The sequence below is a fragment of the Lynx canadensis genome, chromosome F2 (genome assembly GCF_007474595.2).
Source record: "Lynx canadensis isolate LIC74 chromosome F2, mLynCan4.pri.v2, whole genome shotgun sequence".
In the NCBI taxonomy this organism is placed as follows: Eukaryota; Metazoa; Chordata; class Mammalia; order Carnivora; family Felidae; genus Lynx; species Lynx canadensis.
Window position 1 is genome coordinate 50,042,527 of NC_044320.2, and position 23,757 is coordinate 50,066,283.

Genomic DNA, 23,757 nt, shown 5'->3' on the forward strand with positions numbered 1-23,757 from the left:
GAGACAGAGAGAGAGACCAAAGCCATAAATGCTTCTAGTCAGTGGGGCCTGAATTCTTTATGGAGCCAGGAAAGTCTTCGTTAAGTCTGGCCTCTTTTGCTCTGAGCATATGCACACCAGGTTACTCTCTGCTTATTCATTCAACAATTCTGAATACCTTGCTATGGGCTAGCAACTATGTTCAATACTAAGTATGGGATGATGAGTAAGGTCATCCTTATCCTCAAGGGACTTAGGCCTAATGAAGGAAACATCATTATGATAGTTTTGTAATGTATACATTGTCACAAATTACCAATTCAGTTTCCTGGAGATCTTGGTTCTTGGAGGAATCACACAACTAAGGCATCCTTCTCCCATATCTTTTTATGTTTTTTCTCTTTTCTAACGTATAATTTCAGATCTTGTGAATTTGGTTGATTTCAGGCAGTTACCTAGAACCAGATAACTAGAACTAAATAACTAGAGCGTAACTAAGAAATTGACAATTTCTAGAGGTGAAAATTAAAGAATAAGCATTGAGTCCATCATGTCACTGGTTTTCCTACAAGGCCTTTCTCAGTAAGAAACTAGCTTCCTTCCTTTTGACATCTTTAAAAGATTTCAGCACAACATATCTTACACATGGAAAGGATACAGGCCTGTTATTTACTATGTCTTATTATTATCAGTTTGTTATTAATAGTTATTAAGTACTTACTATATTCCAAGAATTTTCATTTATTAACATGTAACAATCACTACAACAGCCTTTAATGATTAAACATTCAGGGGCGCCTGAATGGCATGGCTCAGTCAGTGAAGTCTCTGACTTCAGCTCAGGTCATGATCTCACGGTTCATGAGTTTGAGCCTGGTCAGGGTCTGAGCTAACAGCTTGGAGGCTGGAATCTGCTTCAGATTCTGTGTTTCCCTCTCTCTCTGCCCCTCTCCTGCTCACGTTCTGTCTGTCTCTCTCTCTCTCTCTCTCAAAAATAAAAAAACTTTAATAATAATAATAATTAAACATTCAAGCAATGAATAATCCACTAATGTTTAAACTAGTTAGATGTCAGGGGCACCGGGGTGGCTCAGGTGGTTAAGGGTCAGGCTTTTGGTTTTGGTTCAGGTCATGATCTCACAGTTTTGTGGGTTTGAGCCCCACATCAGGCTCTGTGCCAGCAGCGTGGTGCCTGCTTGGGATTCTCTCTCTGTCTCCCTCTCTCTCTGTCCCTCTTTGACTCGCGCTGTCTGTCTCTCTCAAAATAAATAAATAAACCTAAAAATAATTATAATTTAAACTACTTAGGTGTCAAATGGAATGCTGTATCAATTTTCTTTTTTATTTTATTTTATTTACTTATTTTTTATTGAGAGAGTACAAGCACTGGGAAGGGGCAGAGAGAGAGAATCTCAAGCAGGCTCCACGTTCAGTGCGGAGCCTGACGCGAGGTTCGATACCAGGACTGTGAGATCATGACCTGAGCTGAATCTCTTGATTTCACTTACCTACAGGGCCACCTACGCACTCCGCCATATCAATTTTCTATCCTCCAAGAAACATCACACCAAAAAAATGTTTTTAACTTAAACACACATTTATTGAGTACCTACTGTGTGCAAGGCACTATGCTAGACACAGGAGTCAGACAGAGCTGTTGTCCACAGGGAGCGTTCAGCTGAATGGGAAGAGAACCAGCTAGCAGTTACAATGCAGTGTGGGGAGCTCTGGATGGGACAAGCGGGGATGTTACAGGAGGAGTTGTGGGGCCAGTCAGGTGAGATTCCCAGAGAGGTGAGATCCTGTCTGAGTACACAGACCAGTAGCTAGGGTGAGAATGCCCTTGTCTTTCTTTACCAGATTACTATTTGCCCTCTGCTATGGCCAAGAGGAATTCTTCCCCCAAAATATCATCACTTCCTACCCCCTCTTTAAAGGACTATTAAATTCTAAAGGGTGGCTCGCCAGACGTTAACCATGGGGAATGCAACTGCCCAGCCAAAGAAGTCCTACAAGGACCGTGAGGACAGTTTCATGCCTGTTGTTTCTCTCTCTCCTTTTTTTTTTTTTAAGTTCATTTATTTATTTTGAACAGGGGAGGGCAGAGAGAGAGGGAGAGAGAGAATCCTAAGCAAGCTCCACACTGTCAGTGCTGGGCTGTACGCAGGGCTCAAACCCATGAACTGTGAGATCATGACCTGAGCTGAAATCAAGAGTCAGAGGCTTAACCAACGGAGGCACCCAGGTGCCTCTGCCCTCTTACTGGTGGGATTCAGAGTTAATTTTGGTCAAGAATGGCTTCTTTACAAAATAGAAACTGTTTTATTCAAATTAAAGTGGTTTGCTATAGAAAGTTTGTGTTTCTTATAGTTTACCAAAGAAAAAGAAAAATCAACAACAATTTAACTATAGTGGTTTCTACTTTTGACTGATTAAATGCCCAGAATCACCACAAAACATTCTCTTTTTATTTATCTTGAGAAAAAAGAATGAGAATCATGACCCATATTTATGTAGTTTCTGTCTCAGAGGGGTACAAAGTACTTTACAGACATTTCCAATTAACTCTGGTAATTTCATTGTGATCTAGATAGGAACTAGACCTTCACATATGGGAGAAGGGACACACTACCAATCACAGACAAAGTGTCAAATCTGGAAACATAAGCTGATTCCCCCAGATTAACTCAAAGTAGAAGGAAAACGAGAGGAAGAGAGAAAGAGGCAGAGAGAGGAAGACAGAAGGAAGAGGGAGAAAAAAGGGAGAGGGAGAGAAAGGAAACCTAGATCATCATCAAGCAAATTAGAGTAGGAATTTTCTATGACTAAGGCTGCCTACATTTATTTATAAATTAAAAACTTAAAGTTTTAGGTGATGTAAATTTAATCATTTCTTATTGTAACAGCAGGAGTGGTTAGCCTCAAATTTTTATGTTTAAGACATAAACAGTATCAAACTACAATTATGGGTGGTAAAGCCTTTATACTCAGAAGCCATGGACTATTTATAATTTACCCATTGCATCAACCATATCTATTAATACAGAAGCATTAAACTGAGGGCTTAAAGGAAAGACAATTGAATATAGTATATAAAAAGTGAGGTCTGGGGGCTCCTGGGTGGCTCAGTCGGTTAAGCATCCAACTCTTGATTTCAGCTCAGTCATGATCTCATAGTTCGTGGGTTTGAGCCCACGTTTGAGCCCACTGTTAGAACTCTGCACTAACAGTGCAGAGCCTGTATGGGATTCTCTCTCCCTCTCTCTCCCCTCCCCCACTCTCTCTCTTTCTTTCTCTCTCAAAATAAATAATTTTTTTTTAAAGTGAGGTCCTTCCTCCCCATGAAAGTTAAAAATAGCATGTTAATCCTTTTCTGTATATTTTTTACAGTGCTCTGATGAAAATGTATCTTTTATGAATTTGACAAATATGAGAAAGAAATTTTATGAGCTTGTAATTTTTGCTAACAATACAGTATCACATAAATACAGGATATTATTATGAACCTATTCTGAGATTAATTAATAAGTGAAAATCTTTTTCCAATTTAGGATTTGCATAACTTAACTATATTTTTGGGGCGCCAGGGTGGCTCAGTTGGTTGGGTGTCTGACTTCGGCTCAGGTCATGATCTCACGGGTCGTGGGTTCGAGCCCTACATCAGGCTTCATGATGACAGCTCGGAGCCTGGAGCCTGCTTCTGATTCTGTGTCTCCCACCCTCCCTGTCCCTCCCCTGCTCATGCTGTCTCTCTCTGTCTCTCAAAAATAAATAAATGTAAAAAAAAAATTATAATTTAACTATATTTTTATTAACAGAGCAAATACAACATCATCCTAATATTAGACTAAAAATGAAAATAATTTGTCAGAAGCCTTAAGAATTATTCCAAAATTCAATTCTCTCTAATCTTCTCTCTCATCTTAACTTTAAATTGGATATCATCCATTCTTGGGGCAGTTGATATGCTTGAAGAAGGATTCAATGTCCATTTTAAGGAAATTCTCTTTTTCTACCTCATTTGGTTATCAAATTAACACATAAACTAAAGTTTTACTTGGTTGGTCCATGACTTATTCATAGCATGAAAGACATTATCCCATGAAACAGTCAAACAAAACTTTTATTACAAGTTCTAGCAAAGTATTAATAAGGAACACACAATACATAGGTATTTTAAATATGAAAGATAAGAAATCACAGTGCAGTCACCTCACACACACCCCCAACCAAAAAAAAAAGAACCAACCTGATTTGTCTTCTGTGTCATCGAAGTCAACGCTGAAGGAATGGCCACTATTACTGATGATTTTGGCTGAGTTTGCATCATACTTGATACTCAGAGGTCGCAGGGAAGAGTCATATTTCACTTCTTTGGTTTTAATCTCAATTGGAGATTGCTGATCCCCATCAGCAATCGGGAAAAATTTATTCCAATGAATAGGACCTTAAATATATAGGACCAAAAGAAAAGGATTAAGTAAGTTACTTCATTCCCCAAACATTTGTTGAGTACAATGCACTGTGCTTGAGCTGAAGGAATAAAAAGGATTAATAAAATAAGATCTTCATCCTCACGACCTTTGCATCTAATTTTTTTTTTTTTTACAAGGCTGGGTGCTTTTATTATAGGATGAAAACCTCCTGGTTTGCTTAACTCATTTGCAGCATTAAACTAACCCTTGCAACAAAAACCGTTTAAGGGTTAAAAAGTACTTTCCAAAGGTGCCTTTCCACCAAACTAAAAACAATAGGATAATTGATCATTGAAAACAATGAGATTTAGTCTCAGCTCCAAGAAAGATCTGTGGTAGCTCCAGAGGTCTCCAAGTTCTTAAGATGAAAGAACGAATGAAACTGAGAAAGCTGTGTAGCGAAAAAAGGGTGCAGTTCTTAAAAATGCTATCCCTGAGGTGCCTGGGTGGCTCAGTTGATTAAGCATCTGACTCTTGATTTTAGCTCAGGTCATGATTCCACGGTTCATAGGTTCGAGCCCTGCATCGGGCTCCATGTTGGCAGTGTGAAGCCTGCTTGGGATTCTCTCTCTCTGTCTCTCTCTCTGCCCCTCCCCTGCTCTCTCAAAATAAATAAATAAACTTAAAAAAAAAATGCTATCCCTACTTCTTTCTTCTATCACTCACTGGTATCTTCAGGTGTCACTCAGGCCTCCAATGTCCAACAGGCATACTAAGGAAATACGTAAATTTTTCACATAGTATAATCCAAATAAAATGGTGGCACCATGTCAGGAAATGTAATATTGTTGATTATCTTCAGCGGAGTCAGGTAACAATTTCTTTCTTTCTTTGAACATTTCTGAAGTTCTTTCTGTGGTTATTTTGCCAATGTTATATTTGAATTCCAACACAAGGGAAAATGGTCATCCTGATCATCTATTCAAAAAAGCCAAAATTGCAACAAGTCCCCAAGTCAGACACACGTTTGGTAAACTGATATGAACCAATAAGCAGGCAATTCCCTTGTCTAGACTGTTCATTTCTCTGGGAGACTTGATTCAAGTTCTGCCTCCCCAAATCAACAGCAAGACTGCAGCTTCAGGTAAATCTCTAAGTCATTTACAGGTGTGCGTAGTCACTTTACAGGTTAGAGGTTCTTATTGTCTACTATGCCTGCAATTTATACAGCTACCACCAAGTCAGCAGAGCACAGGGCTACTGACTAAGCTTTTCCCTACTTCACTAACTTGATTTCTCTAATATTCAAGTACTTATTAAAATGACACAGCCTGGGGGTGCCTGGGTGGCTCAATTGGTTGAGCATCCAACTCTCGATTTCTGCTCGGGCCATGATCTCACAGTTTGTGAGATGGAGCTTCATGCTCTGACAAGGTGGAGTCTGCTTGGGATTCTCTCTCTGTCTCTCTCTCTCTCTCTGTGGCCCACCCCTTGCATGCACGCTCTCACTCTCTCAAAATAAATAAATAAACATTAAAACAAATGTTACTGAGACAGCATGACAATTAAACATTTGTTACTGACAACAAATATTTTTAAAGATTTAGAATGAAACTTCAAGAAATACAAACACATCGCAATTATCAACAGCTTCAATCTCTAAATCTAATGCTCCTTATTACTCTTAAATTTTGCAAAGGAGAAAGCTTAAGCTCTTTCCTTCACATATGCATCAGTTACAAAAACTCAAAGCATGAATATACAACCATTCACATAACTTAAAAGCTCTTCTCTAGGGAATCTGACATTTTGGACTTCAAAACAACTTGAACATCAAAAGTCTTTGCCTACTTATTACAGAGAAGGCATTACATTTCCTGGTTTATTGAGTACTCTCATTTACCTTTCTAGTACTCTTTCTGTGTACAATCTAGTCCTTTCTTTAAGTGAAAAAAAGTTTTCTATTTCACTGCCACCAAGTATGAGTCAACCTAACCAGAGTTAGATTTCAAATATGTGATGCATGTATCATGAAATGTTGTTGTTGACTTTTTTCCAACTAGGAAAGAGTTTCTGTCTCCTCCTAATTCCTTTACTCTCCTATTTCCAGTCCTTTATAACAAGAATAATTTTGAAAAGCAGAGGCAAACCAAAATAAAACAAAAATAATAACGCTTTGGGGTGCCTGGGTGGCTCAGTTGGTTAAGCGTCTGACTTCAGCATCAGGTCATGATCTCACCGTTTGTGAGTTCGAGCCCCGCATCAGGCTCTGTGCTGACAGCTCAGGGCCTGAAGCCTGCTTCGGATTCTGTGTCTCCCTGTCTCTGTTCCTCCTCCACTCACGCTCTGTCTCTCTCTCTCTCTCTCAAAAATAAATAAAGATTTTAAAAATAATAATAATAACGTTTTGCATAAATTACTCGATATTATTTATTAGCCGCTATAGTCGGTTCATTTTCCTGCCTCTTAAACAAGCTCCTTTTTAATGAATGTTTCCAAAACATTCAACTTTAAACCCATTTAAACACAGCTCTTAAGTAGAAATAAATGGTGATTCTTCCATTGACTGAAGAACTTTTAAATATCTACAGATATGCAGTTTTCAGTAACTGCTACATTCCCTAAACTAAACCAATAAAACTACCACAGGTTAGTGGAAGAACTTTTAAGTATTCGGTGAAGGTGGTATACCCCCTTCCAATGGCTCAACTCTTGGTGTTCCATTTTATTGTTGCTACTACACCTTGTTTAAATTTCCTTTTATCTGCTCATTCACTGCTTTTGCCAGCCTAAACAGAAAACAAGCAACTAAACTTGCCCGGTCAGGATACAACACATCTCCAGTAGCATTTTGCCACAGTTGATTTACTTACAGGCATAGTCCTCAGAAAGCTATTGCATCAAAAACCAGGAAATGGCCCTACAATTCTTAGCAGAAATACAAAATCACTCCTTAGTAATGGCTTTTCAAAGAGATTTTTTACATTTCTGAAGATGAGTTTCACTGGGGCCAACATTTTCTAACAAATAAATGTATTAAAGAGTAATCAGTACTCATTGATTGAAAAGACCCTTCTTCTTCCTAACTATTGTGAGGGCACGGTTGACACCCAGTAACTATGAAATGACAAAAATTAAAATTATTCCAGCACAGAGGGAAATTAAAAGAAATTTTTTGTGGGTTTTTTTCCCAAACATAAATTAGAAATTAGCAAAGTGTGAGATTATAATTACAGTCTCAGTCAAAAAGAAATTCACCTAAATTATATGTTTTATTATTAAAGTTCTAAATTTCACCTGCTGCCATTTTAAACTGGCAAGTTAATCATAACCTCAAGAAGGCTGCAATTAGAAATGAAGCTGAAACGCTTTCTTTGTGAAAGTTTCTTGGTGAAAGTAAACTTACTCTAAAATTTGACTATATGGTACTATTCAATAATATGCACATTAATCCAAGGAAAGTATTATTATTATTATTATTATTATTATTCACAGATCTAATTTTGCCACTGATTCACTGTAAGGCTTCTTGGTTCACTGTGCAGTTATTTCAAATAATTGTTATTTTGGTGATTTAGTATATAGAAGAAGACAAGTATACATATTATTACCGCTGCTCCCTTCAATAAATCCATTTTTGCCAACATGTTAAAATTTGAATAATCCTTTGCTAATCCTCTATCTATGCAAGGATGATTGTGGGAGAGGGAGAAAGAGTGAAGTGGTCCAAAGCATAACTTTATTTTTTTAGAAAGAACCTGAGACCTCCTTAAAGCTAACAGTACCAGTCAACCAACTGCAAATTACCATGGCAATATTTTATAGTAACAACTATTAAGATATATGCAGTATTTCATTTGCCAAGAAGGCAACTTCAATCATCAGAATTGTGATTCAATTATTAAAATTTCTTAAGTATAGCTTCAAATGTTTTCCATGATTTGTTTCCTGCGAATGAACTCAAAAAACTGAAAGCGAACTTGCCCTCGATTCATTAAAGTATGTCATCAGACTTCTAATCTCCGTGCCTTTAATTGATAAGTAGTTATTACTAGGGAAAGTCCTCGGCTTTTCAAGTGAAAGTGAATGGACATATACGAAGATTTCGTGGTCTGGGGGAATCTTCACAGGGCTAACACACACCAACTCTCACCCTCACTACCAACACCCTCCAAAAGACGCTTTTCCTGTCTTCACAAGACTGAGCCCTCTCTTTACTTCCTGCATTCGGCTCAGGGGAAAGCTGCTCAATTTAAAGAGGAACCAAAAAGTTTCTCGCAAGTGCGAGATCAGCAGTGTGTGGTCTGTCCCCCACGGCCGCCCCCTGGAGCAAAGCCCTCCCTCGCTCACCGTTGTGTTCGCCGTATCCCCAGCTGAGCCGCGACATGGTCCCTCGAGTGGGAGGCAGAGGAAGATGTGGCAGGACAGCGAGAGGAGGGACGGAGCCGGGCGGGCGCGCGAGTTGGCAAAGGCGGCGGCCAGCCTGGACCGGGTCCGCCCCGCGCCGCCTGGCAGCAGGGGTGCGCTACAACCCCGGGGCCAGGTCGCTCTCGGCTTCGTCCGCCAGGGGACAGTGGCGTGCAGGAAGGCGCCCGCACATGTCTGGGCGACCTCGGGCGGTGGAGCTGAGCTAGGTCCTGGGGCCAGAGTCCCTTGCACTAACAGCTTGAACTCCAGAAAAGGAGAGTGGGTTTGACAGAGAGGCGGGGAGGAAGGGAGGAAAGAGGGAAGAACGAGAGAAGAGTTTTCAGAGGAGATTTTCTGCCTCCTGAGAAGTAGTCACCCCCGAAAGTATTGCTTGGAGGTCTATCCTGGGAATAAATGAGTCACCTGGGCCTGAAGCTGCCGGGCTGGGAGGGGCTGCTGGTGGAGACATGAAGTCAAGTCGTTGGTGGTGGTGGTATTAAAGTACAAAATAATAGTGACAATGGTAATAGCTACAAAAATAATTTAGCTGCTATTTACTAAAGGCTTACCATGGGCCAGTGTCTGAACTAAGACTTTTACCTACATTTTGCCACTAGATCCTATAATTGCCCTAGAGTCTTAAGACAAGCTGAGTAGCCCTCCCAGGTCACACAGCCAAAAGGGGCCTAGATTTCTTACTATAAAAGGACCCCTGACCCCTCCCTTACCCAGCCTGGTTGCACCAGCCCATTCATCCCATCTCCTTCCGGACTCTCACCTCTGCTCACTGTGGCTGGAGGAATTAGGGAACCAATCTAATATTGATTCTTGGTCCCGAAATAATGCTGCCCTTTTGTCCAAGCAGAGACAGGAAGGTGTTCATTCCATCGTTGGTTTGGATGCACAGTAGGCTTGCTGCCCTATGGCTGAAAGCTGAACTGTCTGCAGAGCCTTGAATTTCTGTCCTGGAGTAGTAGGTGTTCTGGGCTCAGAGCGAAAAATAAAGAGAACTCCGTGACCTGCCAGGATTATAAGTACTGTTCCGGCTGCAGAAGGGTTTGAATTGGGTCAATTTGAAATTTCAAATTGAACTGTGCAGTGTTATTTATGGTCAAGCCAATGCAAATAGTTTCTTAATGGTCATGAACCTTCCATAAAAGATGTAAGGATGGCTGTTTAACTATCATCTTTCACTTTCTCTTGCAATCCACACAGCAGCTGCCTAATGTGGTAATTGAAAGTCCCAGGAGGTACCTCTTTTGGTAACCACCGTATTGTTTAGGGACCACTAAATAGGGATCAATTTGAACTATTCTTTAGACCTGACCTAAATACTTCATAGTGCAGCCTGCACCTCCTTCTGCTTCTGTAATTCTTTTTTTTAAATTTTTTTTTTCAACGTTTATTTGTTTTTCGGACAGAGAGAGACAGAGCATGAACGGGGGAGGGGCAGAGAGAGAGGGAGACACAGAATCGGAAACAGGCTCCAGGCTCTGAGCCATCAGCCCAGAGCCTGACGCGGGGCTCGAACTCCCGGACCGCGAGATCGTGACCTGGCTGAAGTCGGACGCTTAACCGACTGCGCCACCCAGGCGCCCCAGCTTCTGTAATTCTTAATGAGGTTAGAATGCAACAGAAAAAAAAGTTTTTATACAGCCATAAGTACAATAAATTTTATGCTCCTCTTACATCTAAGGGAAAGCCCAAGTTTTCTCTTCCATATTCTCTGGTACAGTTGGGTTCATTTATGCCAGTATAGTAGTAGTCAAACTTTATTTTATTTTATTTTTTAACATTTATTTATTTTTGAGAGACAGAGCACAAAGCAGGGGAGGGGCAGAAAGAGAGGGAGACACAGAATCTGAAGCAGGCTCCAGGCTCTGAGCAGTCAGCACAGAGCCTGACACAGGGCTTGAACCCATGGACACGAGATGTGATCTGAGCCTAAGTCGGACACTTAACGACTGAGCCACACAGGCACCCCGTGGCCAAACTTACAATAATAAAAGTTTTATTTATGTTCACTTTCACTACAGAGCACAAAATAGATATATGTATATATTTATATACAAATATATAATAAAGTACTGTTATCCAAAATATACAAAAAATTCTTAAAACTCAACAATAAGAAAACAACCTGATTAAAAAATGGCCCAAAGACCTTAACAGATATCTTCCCAAAGAAGATACACAGATTGCAAACAAGCACGTGAAAGACATTCCACATCATATGTCACCAGGAAAATGCAAATGAAAACAAATGAATCAAATGAAAACAAAATGAGATACTATTCCACACCTACTAGAATAGCAAAAATCCAGAACACCAGCAACACCAAATGTTGGCTGTGGAGCAACAGGAACTCTCATTCATTCATGATGGGAATGCAAAAAGGTACTGCCGCTTTAGAAAACAGTTGGCGGTTTCTTACAGAACTAAACACACTCTTACCATATGATCCAGCTATCATGCTACTCAGTATTTATGCTAATGAGTTGAAAACTTACGTCCACATAAAAATCTGCATATGGATGCTTATAGCAGCTTTATTCATAATGGCCAGAACTTGAAAGCAACCAAGATGTCCTTCAGTAAGTGAATGGTACTTCCAGACAACTGAATATTATTTAGTACTAATAGGAAATAAGCTATCAAGCCATGAAAAAACATGAAGGAAACTTAAATGCCATATTGGTAAGTGAAAGAAGCCAATTTGAAAAGACCACATACTGTATGATCCCAACTGTAGGACATACTGAAAATGGCAAAACCATAGAGAGAGTACAAAGATCAGTGCTTGCCAAGAAGGGTGAGGGGAGGCAGGTGCTGAGTAGGCAGAACACAGAGGATTTTTAGGGCAATAAAATACTCTGTATGCTATTACAATGATGAATACATGTCATTATACATTTGTCCAAACCTATTGACTATAAAACACCAACAGTGAACCCTAAGGTGAACTATGAACTTTGGGTGAGTAGGATGTATCAATGTATGGTCATCATTTGTAATTAAAAAAAGACTCTGGAAGAACAAGTTGATAATGGAGGAGGTTAGCCTCCATGTTGGAGCAGGGGGTAGAGGGTATATGGGAACTCCCTATACATTCCTGTCAATTTTGTTGTGAACTCAAAATTACTCTAATAAATAGTCTTTTTAAAAAAATAGGCAAAATAAACCCACAAAATACTAATGGACTCATGTAAAATACACACACACACACACACACACACACGAGAGAGAGAGAGAGAGAGAGAGAAAAACAGGAGGTAGCATGTAAGAGGTCCTGCTGCCAAATTGGGGACAATTTGGCCATCAAAAAGAATAATGATAGTAATAGATTATAACTTCCACTCCACAGAATATCCATGAGTCCATAGTGATACTGAAAGAAAAAGAGAAAAAATGTTCCTTTATGAGAGAATGCAAGCCACTAAATACAGATAAAGTGATAGAATTATAAAGCAATAACTTTTGCAAGGCCAATGTAATATTTGGTTCAGGCAAGGATCAATAATGGGTGTTAAAACTTCCAGGTGAAAGGTTCCTGGGGAATAGGATATTCCCACAGCCTGGAATTAAGAAACAAAAATATATGTTACAGCCAAACATAATGTGTGACCCTCAATTAGATCCTAGGTTGGAAAAAAAGGTGCAGTACATGCCTTGGGGACAATGAAATGTAAACATGGACAGCATATAGGTGATACTATTGAACTGATGTTCATTTGCATAGGTGTGGTGACGGTACTGGCCATACTTTAGGAGATAAATGCCAAAGCAATAGGGCTGAAGTCCTTTATGTTTGCAACTGACTCTCAGATGTCTCAGTCAATAACTGGAGACTCTAGCTAAAGGATATTTGGGTGCTCATGTTACTACTCTCACAACTTTTTGTAGGTTTTTAATTTTTCCAAAATCATCTAGGGCAACAGAAACCTGCTTTCTCAAATCAATGAGCCATTAGTTTGCTAAATAACCTTTATTGCTAGGTGTGGATTTTCTCCTTAACAAAGAGCTCCTGTCTCCAGGTTCAATACCATCAAGTGTAAACAAGTAGAGGAAGATTAACACTGACCAGAGAACCCAGGAATCCTGACCAGACATATGTGCATCAGCTCTACTTCTCTCTCGATACAATTAGATCCAGTTCAAGCTTCCTTTGCCACAAAGCATGGTTAAGTCAGCTCTCCTCTTCAGTGAACCAGACACTGTATGTTATGAGCAGCACTTGTAAGTTAGAACTCTAGCCATAAAAATATTTAATTAAGGATGGTAACATATTCAGAAACTATCAAAGTATGAATCAATCTTATTCTATTAGGACATATATATGGACTCTCTTTGAGATGCATTTTTTTCAGGGATTCTTTTTAAGAAACTCTGAATGTGAACCCAAGTGGCCATTGTCATCTGATTTTTACTGAGTAGTAAACTGAGATGAGCAAGGTTCCTCAGTTACCTAGAGAGGCAGGCCACATAGTTAGGGACATAGCCCCAGTCTGCAGAGTCCCAAGTCCAAGGTGCTCCCCAGTCTGTGACCATTTCCTTCATTCAAGCCCCGTGATTTGCACAGCTGGAATTTATTAACCACAGGACTGTCTTATCATTTGATATCTTGTGGAGCGTGTAGGTTTTATGGAGCTGATATATGGGGGTTTCGATTTCTTTAGTTTCCATTCCTAAAGTTATCCTAAGGTTAGGATTGCATAATGCAATCTCCCAAAGGGGCTTCAGGACTTGCCCAAATGACTTAGGTTTCATGCCAAGATGGGAATTCTCAGACCAGAATTGGAAAGACAGCTTTAATGTATCACCTCTCAAGTCTCTTTTCAGATAATAACTTTCAGAAACTGGAGCCAAACATTTTGTCCTGTGTTGTCAGACAAGAACCTCCATTGTCAAAACCCTACCTTCTACATTTTTGTTCTTTTGTTTAATCTCATGCACTCTTCTGACAGAAATTTATCACACCCTATTTTATAGCATATTATAAAAGTAGATAAAGCATGAAAGAGAAAAGGTTATTTAAAAGGAAATAAAGTTGTATAGACGTCAGATCAGTGTTGAAAAGCCTAGATAATTCAGGGCAAAATAACTCAACTATCGAATAATTTAATTAACTGTTATTAGCTTGGAATAAGCTGATTTGGAAATAAGTCAATTTTACTCTACTGTTGTCAACTCTTTGAAATATAACAACAGAGAAAATCAGGGGTGTTAACAGGCATTCTGTCATCAGTGCTTATAATGTTAATCTACCTTCTTCTGTCCTCTAGGAAAGGGCAGTCTGTTCTCTCAATAGCAGTACCCAAATCCCCATCTCACCATCAAGAAAGGCTTGATAGACCCCTGCTCCAAGAAGTTCCCTGCCTGGACACCACCATTTTACCACCAAAGATTTGATACACCAGCATTACCTAGCAAAACTTCTTACTCCCACCAAACACATACCATTATATCCTTTATAACACAAGTTACCAACTCCACTTCCTGTTAATCATTGCCATCAGCATACCAGTATGTTCTAGAATTTCCTCTTTTTAGAGGGAAAAATCCCCCCCCCCGAACATACATATTGCTCCCATTTGCTGCCCATCATCCTGTCTGCTGTTCCTTGGGTTCTTCTATACCCAACTGTATTAGTAAGGTTTCTCCAGAGAGAAAGAACCACACTGTGTGTATGTGTGTGTGTGTGTGTGTGCATGCGCGCGCGCGTGTGTGTGTGTGTGTGAGTGTGTGAGTGTGTGTGCGTGTTTGTGTGTGTTTAAGAAGAGATTTAGGGGTGGGGAAAAATAAAAAATAAAAAAGAGATTTAGTATAAAGAATTGGCTCACACAATTATGGAAACTGACAAGTCCTGAGATTCACAGGATGAGTTGGCAAGCTGGAAATGAGAAAGTCAATGGTCTAATGCCAGGCTGAAGACTGGCAGGCTCGAGATCTTGGAAGAGCCAATGTTTCAGTTCAAGTCTGAAGGCAGGAAAAACCCGATGTACAAGTTCAAAAGCAGTCAGGCAGGAGGAATTCTGCTTTACTCAGGAGAGGGTCAGCCTTTTTATTCTATTCAGATCTTCAACTGATTGAATAAGACCCACCCACATTAGGGAGAGCACCCTGCTTTACTCAGTCTACTGGTTGAAATGCTAATTTCATTTGACAAACACCCTCACAGAAACACCCAAGATAATGGCTGACCAAATATCTGAGCATCCGGTGACCCAGTCAAGTTGGGACATAACATTAACCATCAAACCAACCTTTAAATTTTAAGGGTTTGGGACTTTCTACCGGGATCTCTTCTCTCTCTACACTCTTCTCTTAGGAATTTCCACCAACGTCTAGGGACATAATCTACCTAGTTTAGAAATATATTCCAGCACTATCCAAGAGAAACGTAGTGTGAGTCACATATGTTATCCATATTTTTGACTTTCAATTTTCAACTAGTTACATTAAAAATAAGTTTTAAAAAAGTGAAAATTTGTTTTAATGATAGATCTTATTTAACCCCATATATCCAAGATATTTCTGTTTTAACATGAATCAATATAAAAAATATTAATGAGTGTGTCAGTGATCAATGCATTCTTCCTCAGTTCTGAGTTCACCACACATTATCTGCTCTGTGATAATGGAGCTTTAAGAATTTCTTCTTTGCAGCAAGCACAATGCCAACCTTTTTTCAGTAGAGGGACATTTCAGGACAGGGACCAGTTTCCTGGTTCTGGTGTGCTGCATTTTTGTTTTCTTCTTGCTCCTGCTGGGCTCCTGGCAGAGACGTGTGTGGATGGACATGCAGGGCCGCTCTGGCCCAGCCTCACACCAAGAGTGTGCAGTCCCTCAGCAAGTTCATAGCCCCAGCCCGAACTCAGTAACCCTCTCATCGTAACTTCCGAAGTAAACGCCAAACACCCCGGCTCTCATGCTCCTCTTCTGGCAAGTAGATGCCTCTATTCCCTCTCCACACCTGCCCACCGGCCTCAGGCAGACTGCAGCATGGATGGTGTTTCCCATGGTGCTTCTGAAACAGACACTGCCCTCTAGCTTGTGTACCACCCTGCTGGAGAGGTGGTTCCCAATGTCTGAGTCCCTTTGCACACCTGCATGCCAGATTTAGCTCACTGTACCCCAGAGGGGTGTTTCCTGCTTGCCTGCCAACTATGGACCAGCTCTGGCCTGGGCCACCCCATGAACTTCTCTGCCATCCAATGGGCTGCAGCTACACCTTCTCCAGTGATCTGAATCCCAGTCTTGGAGAGGAGGCCAACTTCCAAGTTTGTCCTTCCTCAGAGACTCTCCATTAGCCTAAGGATATTCTTTACAGTTCTCTTACGTCTTATTCCTTGTTATAGTTAACAATTCTTTATGTCAACTTTTACTATTCAAAATATTATATGATTTCTGTCTCGTGAATGAATCTTAACTGACACAATTATACCTTTTACTTTTTTTTTTTTTTTTTTTTTTGGTCTTACTAGGTCTTTAAGTCTGATGCATAGTTTACTATTAACAGAATATCTCAGTTCAGGCTAGTGCATGCAAGTGATTGATAGCCACATGTGGTGAGTGGCTACTATATTGGGCAGGATAGCTCTAGATCCACTGAATTGCATCCAAGTGCTGCAACTTAAGGTGTCTGAAATGGAATTATTTATTTCCTCCCTGTCCCAGTTTCCCTCCCACAGTTTTCTCTATCTTATTAAATAGCACCATGATCCACCCAATTGCACAAGTCATAAATTTAATAATCAGGGGCACCTGAGTGGCTCAGTGGGTAAAGTGTCTGACTTTGGTTCAGGTCATGATCTCACAGTTTGCGACTTCAAGTCCTGCGTCGGGCTTTGTACTGACAGCTCAGAGCCTGGAGCCTGCTTCAGGTCCTGTGTCTCCCTCTCTCTCTGTCCCTCCCCTGCTTGCACTCTGTCTCTCTGAAAAATAAACATTTAAAAACATTTAATACTCATACCGATTCCTGCTTTTCTTTTCTCCCTTTACCTCTAAATTTTGTCTATTTTAACTCCTAAACAACCAGTTAATATGACAAAAGAAAAAAAGAAAACTAAGCTATAAACATGAAACAAAATTCAAAAGATGAGAAATTGTTAAGAGGTCTTCATGCTATGTCTTCCTAATCAAAATCTCAGCTTCTTAAAAAGTATAAAGACTCCATATCAATAAGGACATGGTGAACTGGGCACGTTCACACACTGTTGGTAGAATTGTAAAATATACGGTCTTTCTGAAAACAATTGGTAATTTAAATCAAGTACTTTAAGTGTTCATAACCTGAGGTCTTATTCTTAAACTATGCTCCCTAAAATATTAGATCTTCTCAAAGATTTATGTACAAAGATGTTCATCACAATGTATTTATATTAGAAAAAAATCCAGAAATAACAGAAATGTCAATGTTAAGAAGAGAGTTGAAATAACTTATTATAGATCAAAAAGATGTAATTTTAGAAAGATATAAATATATTTTCAATATACTTATTAATAAGTAGATGTTTGTATCTATAGGTTATAAATTTTTATCCTGAAACTCCAATTTTTAATAAATAACATAGCATAATTGCTCTAAAAAAAGCTGCAAAGAAATATATTTTTGAAAATCTGAGTGGTGGAACTTATTCATTATTCCAAATATTTATCAGATTACCTTTAGATGCTAGGCAGTTTTAGGCACAGGGGATATAGCAGCTGTACTAGTCAGCCTCCAAGATAATCTTCAATGATCCTCACCTCCTGGGATTTAATTCTTTGTGTAGTCTCCTTCCTTACTGAATAGGATGGGCATACGTAATTAATAAAATAGAATGGAAGTGGTAGGGTGTGATTTCTGAGTCGAGGTCGTAAAAGACATTGCAGTTTCTCCCTTGCTCTCTGGGATCACTTAGTCTGGAGGTAGCCAGCTTCCACATCATGAGAATATCTTCACAGTCCTGTGGAGAGGTCCTCCTGGAGATGATTTCAAGCATCCTGGCACTAGCCAGCACCAACCTGCAGCTACATGAGTGAGTTGCTTTGAAAGTAGATCCCTCAGCCCCAGTCAAGCCTTCAGATGACTACAGTCCCAGCAAACATCTAAGTGAACCCTCAGCAAAGACCCTGAGCCAGAATTGTCAAGCAGAACCCCTCCCGAATTCCATACCCACTAAAATTATGAAATAATAAATGAGGGTTGTTGTTGTGAGTGACTAAATTTTGGGGTGATTTGTTACACGTTAGGAAGCTAATATAGTAGCAAACAAAACCAGATGGAAAGATCTGCCTTTTTTTTTTTAATTTTTAATGTTTATTTTCGAGAGAGAGAGCCAGAATGTGAGCGGGGGAGGGACAGAGAGAAAGAGGGAGACACATAATCAGAAGCAGGCTCTAGGCTCTGAGCTGTCAGCACAGAGCCTGATGCGGGGCTCAAACCCACGAACTGTAAGATCATGACCTGAGCAGAAGTCGGACACTTAACCGACTGAGCCACCCAGGTGCCCTGAATGCTCTGCCTTTATGGAGCTTACATTCTAGCATGCAGACAGATAAAAAACAAAATGAATAAATATATGGTAGGCTATGTGACAATAATGGGATAGCAGAGAAGGGATGTGGGAGGACTTGGAACTTTACAGTCATGGAAGCCCTCACTGAAAAGAAGACATCTGAGAGAAGATCTGAAAAGACATGAGAGAGGAGCCTTGCAGATATTTAGGGGTAGAAGGGTTGAGAAGGAGGAACACACCTGGCCAGGATTATAGAACAGTAAGAAAGCAGTGGGAGCAAAGTGGGGGGGGGGGGTCACACATGGCTTCACAGGCTTTTAAAGAACTTGGCTTTTATTCTGAATCATGTGGGGAACATCGGGGATTTTGAGCTGAGGAATGACATGAACTGATTAACATTTTAGCAGGATTCCTCTGGCCGCTGGGCTTGCATAGAGATTAAAGCAGGGAAACCAGATAGGAAGCTATTACAATAATCCAAATGAGAGAAAGTAGATGGAGAGGAAAATCAGAATGTAATAATTGCTGGTTATTTGTTTTCTTCTTTATACTTTTCTGAATTTTCCATTTCTACATTGACTCTTCATGACTTTTCTAATCCAAAAGAAAAACAAAAGTCTTTAAGGAGCCAAATGTTTGTGAGAACTTTTAGTCCTCAGCATTTTTTGGTTTTATTAAAATATAGATGCCCGTGGAATTCTTAGTAAGATTTCAGCACAACAGGGTTGCTATAAAACAACACAAAGATGAGAGTCAAAAACTGTTGACTTTAGTCTGTGCAGACTTTGAACATAACAATGTCAGCTGAAAAACAAATGTGAAAGGACTTCATGTACCCTTTGAATATTTTTATTGCCTTTGTGCTATGCATTTGACCATTCTTTTTCAATTTTAATTTTAATTTTTTTTGAGAGAGAGAGAGCAGGCATGTGCATTTGCACGTGTGAGCAGGGGAGGGGCACAGGGAGACAGAAAGACAGAGAATCCCAAGCAGGCTCTGTGCTGCCAGCATGGAGCCTGACAGGACTTTATCTCACAATGGTGAGATCATGAGCTGAGCTAAAAGCAAGAGTCCTTAACTGACTGAGCTACCCAGGCACCCCTGACCGTTAACCTTCAAATATTTCACATACAAGCATTCCTTTGTGACTGGATTTCAGGATTTCTAGGTACTTGGCTAGGAGATAACTCTGGATAAAAATCTGTTTAATTAAATTAAAAACATATTTATTGAGCACCTATCATTTCCAAGGAATAGTGCTACACGAAGATAAAAAGAAGTGTTCCTCTAGGTATTTTTCTGTCATGGTAAAGATAATAGAGCTTTAAAGTCATTTTTAGTATGTTGGCTACAATACCTTGCTCACCTGTTTATAATTCAGGGAATTTTATTTCATTTAGCAAATGTTTATGCCACATTTCCTATGAACTGGAAATAGAGAATCCTACACGGGGATGCAAAGGCGCCTGAGTAATAGATGAGCCCTTGAAGAGTACATGGGCTAGGTATAAAAATTTCATCTCAGTCTCAAGTACATGGGAAGTGAATGGCTTATCCCAAATCCAGAAAACAGAAACTTTTTTGGTCTGCAGTCCATCACAGTGGCTGCTACAATTGTCAATATCAATGCCTAGATTTCCTTTGCAGACAGAAAGCTCCATCCTTTCTGTAACCCTTGTTTGTAGAGAGATCTTATGCTACTTCTCCTCAGGCCATGTGCGAGAGGGACAAAAGTCTCAGGCACTTACAGAAAACTGTTAACCACCCTCTCCCCTGAACATTTCTTCAATTTCCAGAAGCTCATCTTCTCTCCTAAGATTAAGCCATTTCCCTTTTCCATTCCCTAAGGAAGATCCAGGTAGGGATGTCTGCAAAATATCTGGAAACTTCAATTTTCAGCCCAGACACATAAAAACCATCGATAACCATTAGAGACAAAGAAACTCAGACTCATGATGTAAAAGATCTAGATACCCAAGAATGCTGGGAGGAAAAGTGACCTTCATTCTTCTAAGACTTGTATTGCTTTGAGTATAAAATACTAATACTAGTACAACCAGTTACACCACCGTGCTGCTCATCCTCTAAGATGGGTTGGTCAAGTTTTTAAAAGTTTTAAAATTGGTAAAGGGCCAGATAGCAAATATTTTAGGCTTTGCAGACTACGCAATCTCTGTCACAACTACTCAATTCTGCTGTTGTAGTGTGAAAGCAATCATATATAATATGTAAACAAATAAGTGTAGCTGTGTTCCATCAAATTATACTTACAGACACTGAAATATTAATAGAATGTTTATGTGTCTCAATAAATTGTCCTTACTTTGATTTTTCCTCCCATTTTAAAATGTAAAACCTTTCTTAGCTCATGGGTTGTACAAAAATAAGCAGTGGGCTAGATCTGGCCTTTGAACTGTAGTTTGATTTCTGTTTTAAGACAGTCAGATGAGAACTTTAACATGAATGTCTCCAGAATGCAAAATTATTTTCTTCCTTAAATAATGTATTTTTATATTTATCATTTTGCATTTATCACAGTCCTTACCACTTTCTGTCTTCAATGATTACTCCATGTGCACACATCTGTCTCTCCCAGGTGACTGTGCTCCCTTTAAGAGAAAGCAATGATCATGTACTTCTCTGAGCTCCCACAGAGCCTAGGTGTTCAAACTATTGTGATCAAATGAAACTGAGCACTGGGGAGAATAAAGTTGAACCGATAAAACAAGTTTATCATAGCGTATCATTTATACAAGACTGGCTTTGTTCCAGTAAAGGGCTATGAGACTTGTTATGAATGGTTTGTAATTCTTTGTGTGTGCACTCATTTTCTTATTCCCCCTAACTATCCCTGTTTACTCGTTGAATTACTTTTAAGACAGTTCTTTGAGGACCAGATCTGCATACAGAACTCTGCATTGCTAAGTTTCAACAGGAAAACTAGTGTTTCCGAAAAATGTTTTTTCTACTTATGATTTTATTTTTAAGGTTGTCGGAAAAATGTGAAATGATATTTGCATGTATTTTTAAAGATTAGAAAACTTGAAGTTATTTTTTTCTTTATATATGATTCATTTGGTTCATAGGTAAATAGCTTTTAGAAAATTAGCATGATCCTTTCTTTTGTCCTAATAATATCTTATGCTTTCCTGCTTTGTATTTTATTAACTCTGCACAATAGTCTTGTGAAGTAGGTTGGACAGGAATAAAGACTCTTTTAGATACAATTTTAAAAAATAATAATAACCCCAGACCACTGAAGCCAACAAAACACAATGTTTTTGCTTAGGTAACTGAGAAGTCTAGGGATAGATCTTTCTTGCATCTATGGCTGAATCCAAAGATTCAAATGACATCATCAGGGTCCTGTGTTCTATTGTTCAGTCAGATCTATTCTATTTTGTAATTTGCCCTCATTCCCTCCCACTGCAGACAGGCCTCCTGCAAGTTGCTGGAGGAGATGGCTAATAGCAGCCCTAATTTCACATCATCCCAATACAAAGACACTAAATGCAGGAAACAGCATTCCTCACCAGCTCTAGTTGGAAAATCTTTCAAGGAGGACTATAATTATCAGCTCAACCAGGACCACTTAATGGGAGAAGAATGGTTCCTCAGAAAGGATGCTGAACAGAATGGACATTCTCTGAAGTGGGCATACTCTATGAATGGCCATCTACACATGGGAAAGGGAAGCACAGAGAAATGAAGTAACTTGTTCATAATCACACTATTGGTTGGTGAGAAAGGTAAAACAGAAATCCATGACTTCTCACTCACACCTCATACAATGCTTCTGCTTTTGCCTGTATAACCATGCTATTTCTTTGCTGGATGTATCTTTATCTCACCATTTCAAATAAAAGAGCCAGTCCCATAAGTTTTCATAAACACCATGATGTCATTCTATTACATCTATTTGTCTTCCTCATATACATCAGTAACTTCACATTCAAGTAACCATAATTAAACCTGCCTTATTTGCTTCAGTACTTGTGGATAACTCGGGTCTTGTAAAAGATTCTGATGATTTTCTGTAATTTTGGTTTTGCCCCCGCACATTACTGGTATTTTATACCAGCATTTTAAGTTGTTTTTTAAAAGTCACTCTTAGGGGCACCTGAGCGGCTTGGTGGGTTAAGCGACCCACCTCGGCTCAGGTCCTGATCATCAGTTTGAGCCCCACGTCAGGCTCTGTGCTGACAGCTCAGATCCTGGAGCCTGCTTCGGATTCTCTGTCTCCCTCGCTCTCTACCCCTTCCCTGCTCACGCTCTGTCTCTCAAGAAATAAACGTTAAATTTTTTTTTAAAAAAGTCACTCTTAGAATACAATATTTGAATAAACACACTGACAGGTAATTATTTCTTTCCTTAATATATCCCCTAGTTTTTTTGTGATGAATATTAACATAATAACACGATTTATTGTATAAGCGGCTCATCTTCCTATAAGCAGGCAAGTGGCTGTTTGGGCGGAAAATTTGACCCAGAGCCAACCCACAAAGATCCTAGTTTGGTTTTGTTCAGTACTAGTTGTGCGAATGCCGGTCAACAGCTTAAAATATGAACCTTGATAGCTAGTATCTTCCGTGCAAAAGGAGAGTGGAATTATGGCTTTATTTTGATACTTAGTGTAGGCTAAACTCTTGAAAGTAATAAATTGATATATGAATGTTAGTATTTCTACATGCGTTTAAAATCTGGATTTTCCTATGAACTCATCAAAATAAACATGTGAAAACTTAATGAGGAGTTCCTCTTAGTAGAATTGAATCAGTTTTCTAGAAAACTCAACCCACAATGTCTTAATTGAGAAATACACAGGAACTCACAACCAGAAGGCAAAAAATGTTTCTTCTAAGTTTTTCTAAGTTCCCTGATAATTATTTTCTTTTTATATTTTCTTGTACCTCGGCTGTGCTGTTAGAAATTCTCTTTTTGGAGCAAGGAAACTACACGAGAAAAGCATTCCATCTCCTCGCTCATTCCAAACGTCCCCTTTCGCGGTTATAGCCCCCATCTCTCCAGCCAACAAGGTTCTTTACACCTCCAGCCAAGCCCCGGACGCCACCCAGAGGTGCGCAGCGCCACCTCCTGGGAGCTTGGGCAGAGACAGTCAGGAGTCTGCGGCTGAGGGCCGACCCCTTGGTGACTGTCTTTAAGGCTCGGAACCTCAGAAACGCCCTCAGTGCTTTCTGTGCACATACCCATCAGCCCTGGAAGTCCTGCTTGGCTGCGTCTCCAACGCCTCCAGTTTGCCGGAGCAGAGTACGAATCCACAATGCTGCCTAAAGTAAGGGATGCTCTAGGGGCGGGATTTCCCATGATGGGTGGAACTTCTCCCTGTGGGCGGGGCTTCGCTAGGTTTGGAAGGAGCTCAGCATTTGAGCAGGCTCTATGGGCGGGACTACGTTACGAGGGTGGGAACCCGCTCCTGAGCGGAACTACGTTTGG

General features: G+C 39.8%; 1 protein-coding gene across 1 annotated transcript in view; it reads right to left on the reverse strand.

The window, feature by feature from the left end:
• Window positions 1–8,892, reverse strand: part of CA13 (carbonic anhydrase 13) — a 34,567-nt gene extending 25,675 nt beyond the window's left edge. Inside the window, exons 1-2 of the mRNA XM_030304027.2 lie at window positions 8,745–8,892; window positions 4,229–4,426 (exon numbers count right to left, since the gene is read on the reverse strand). Of these exons, the coding sequence (XP_030159887.1) occupies window positions 4,229–4,426; window positions 8,745–8,781 (235 nt within the window). The 5' untranslated portion in view covers window positions 8,782–8,892. The remainder of the gene's footprint in view (window positions 1–4,228; window positions 4,427–8,744) is intronic.
• Between the last annotated feature and the right edge of the window lie 14,865 nt (window positions 8,893–23,757).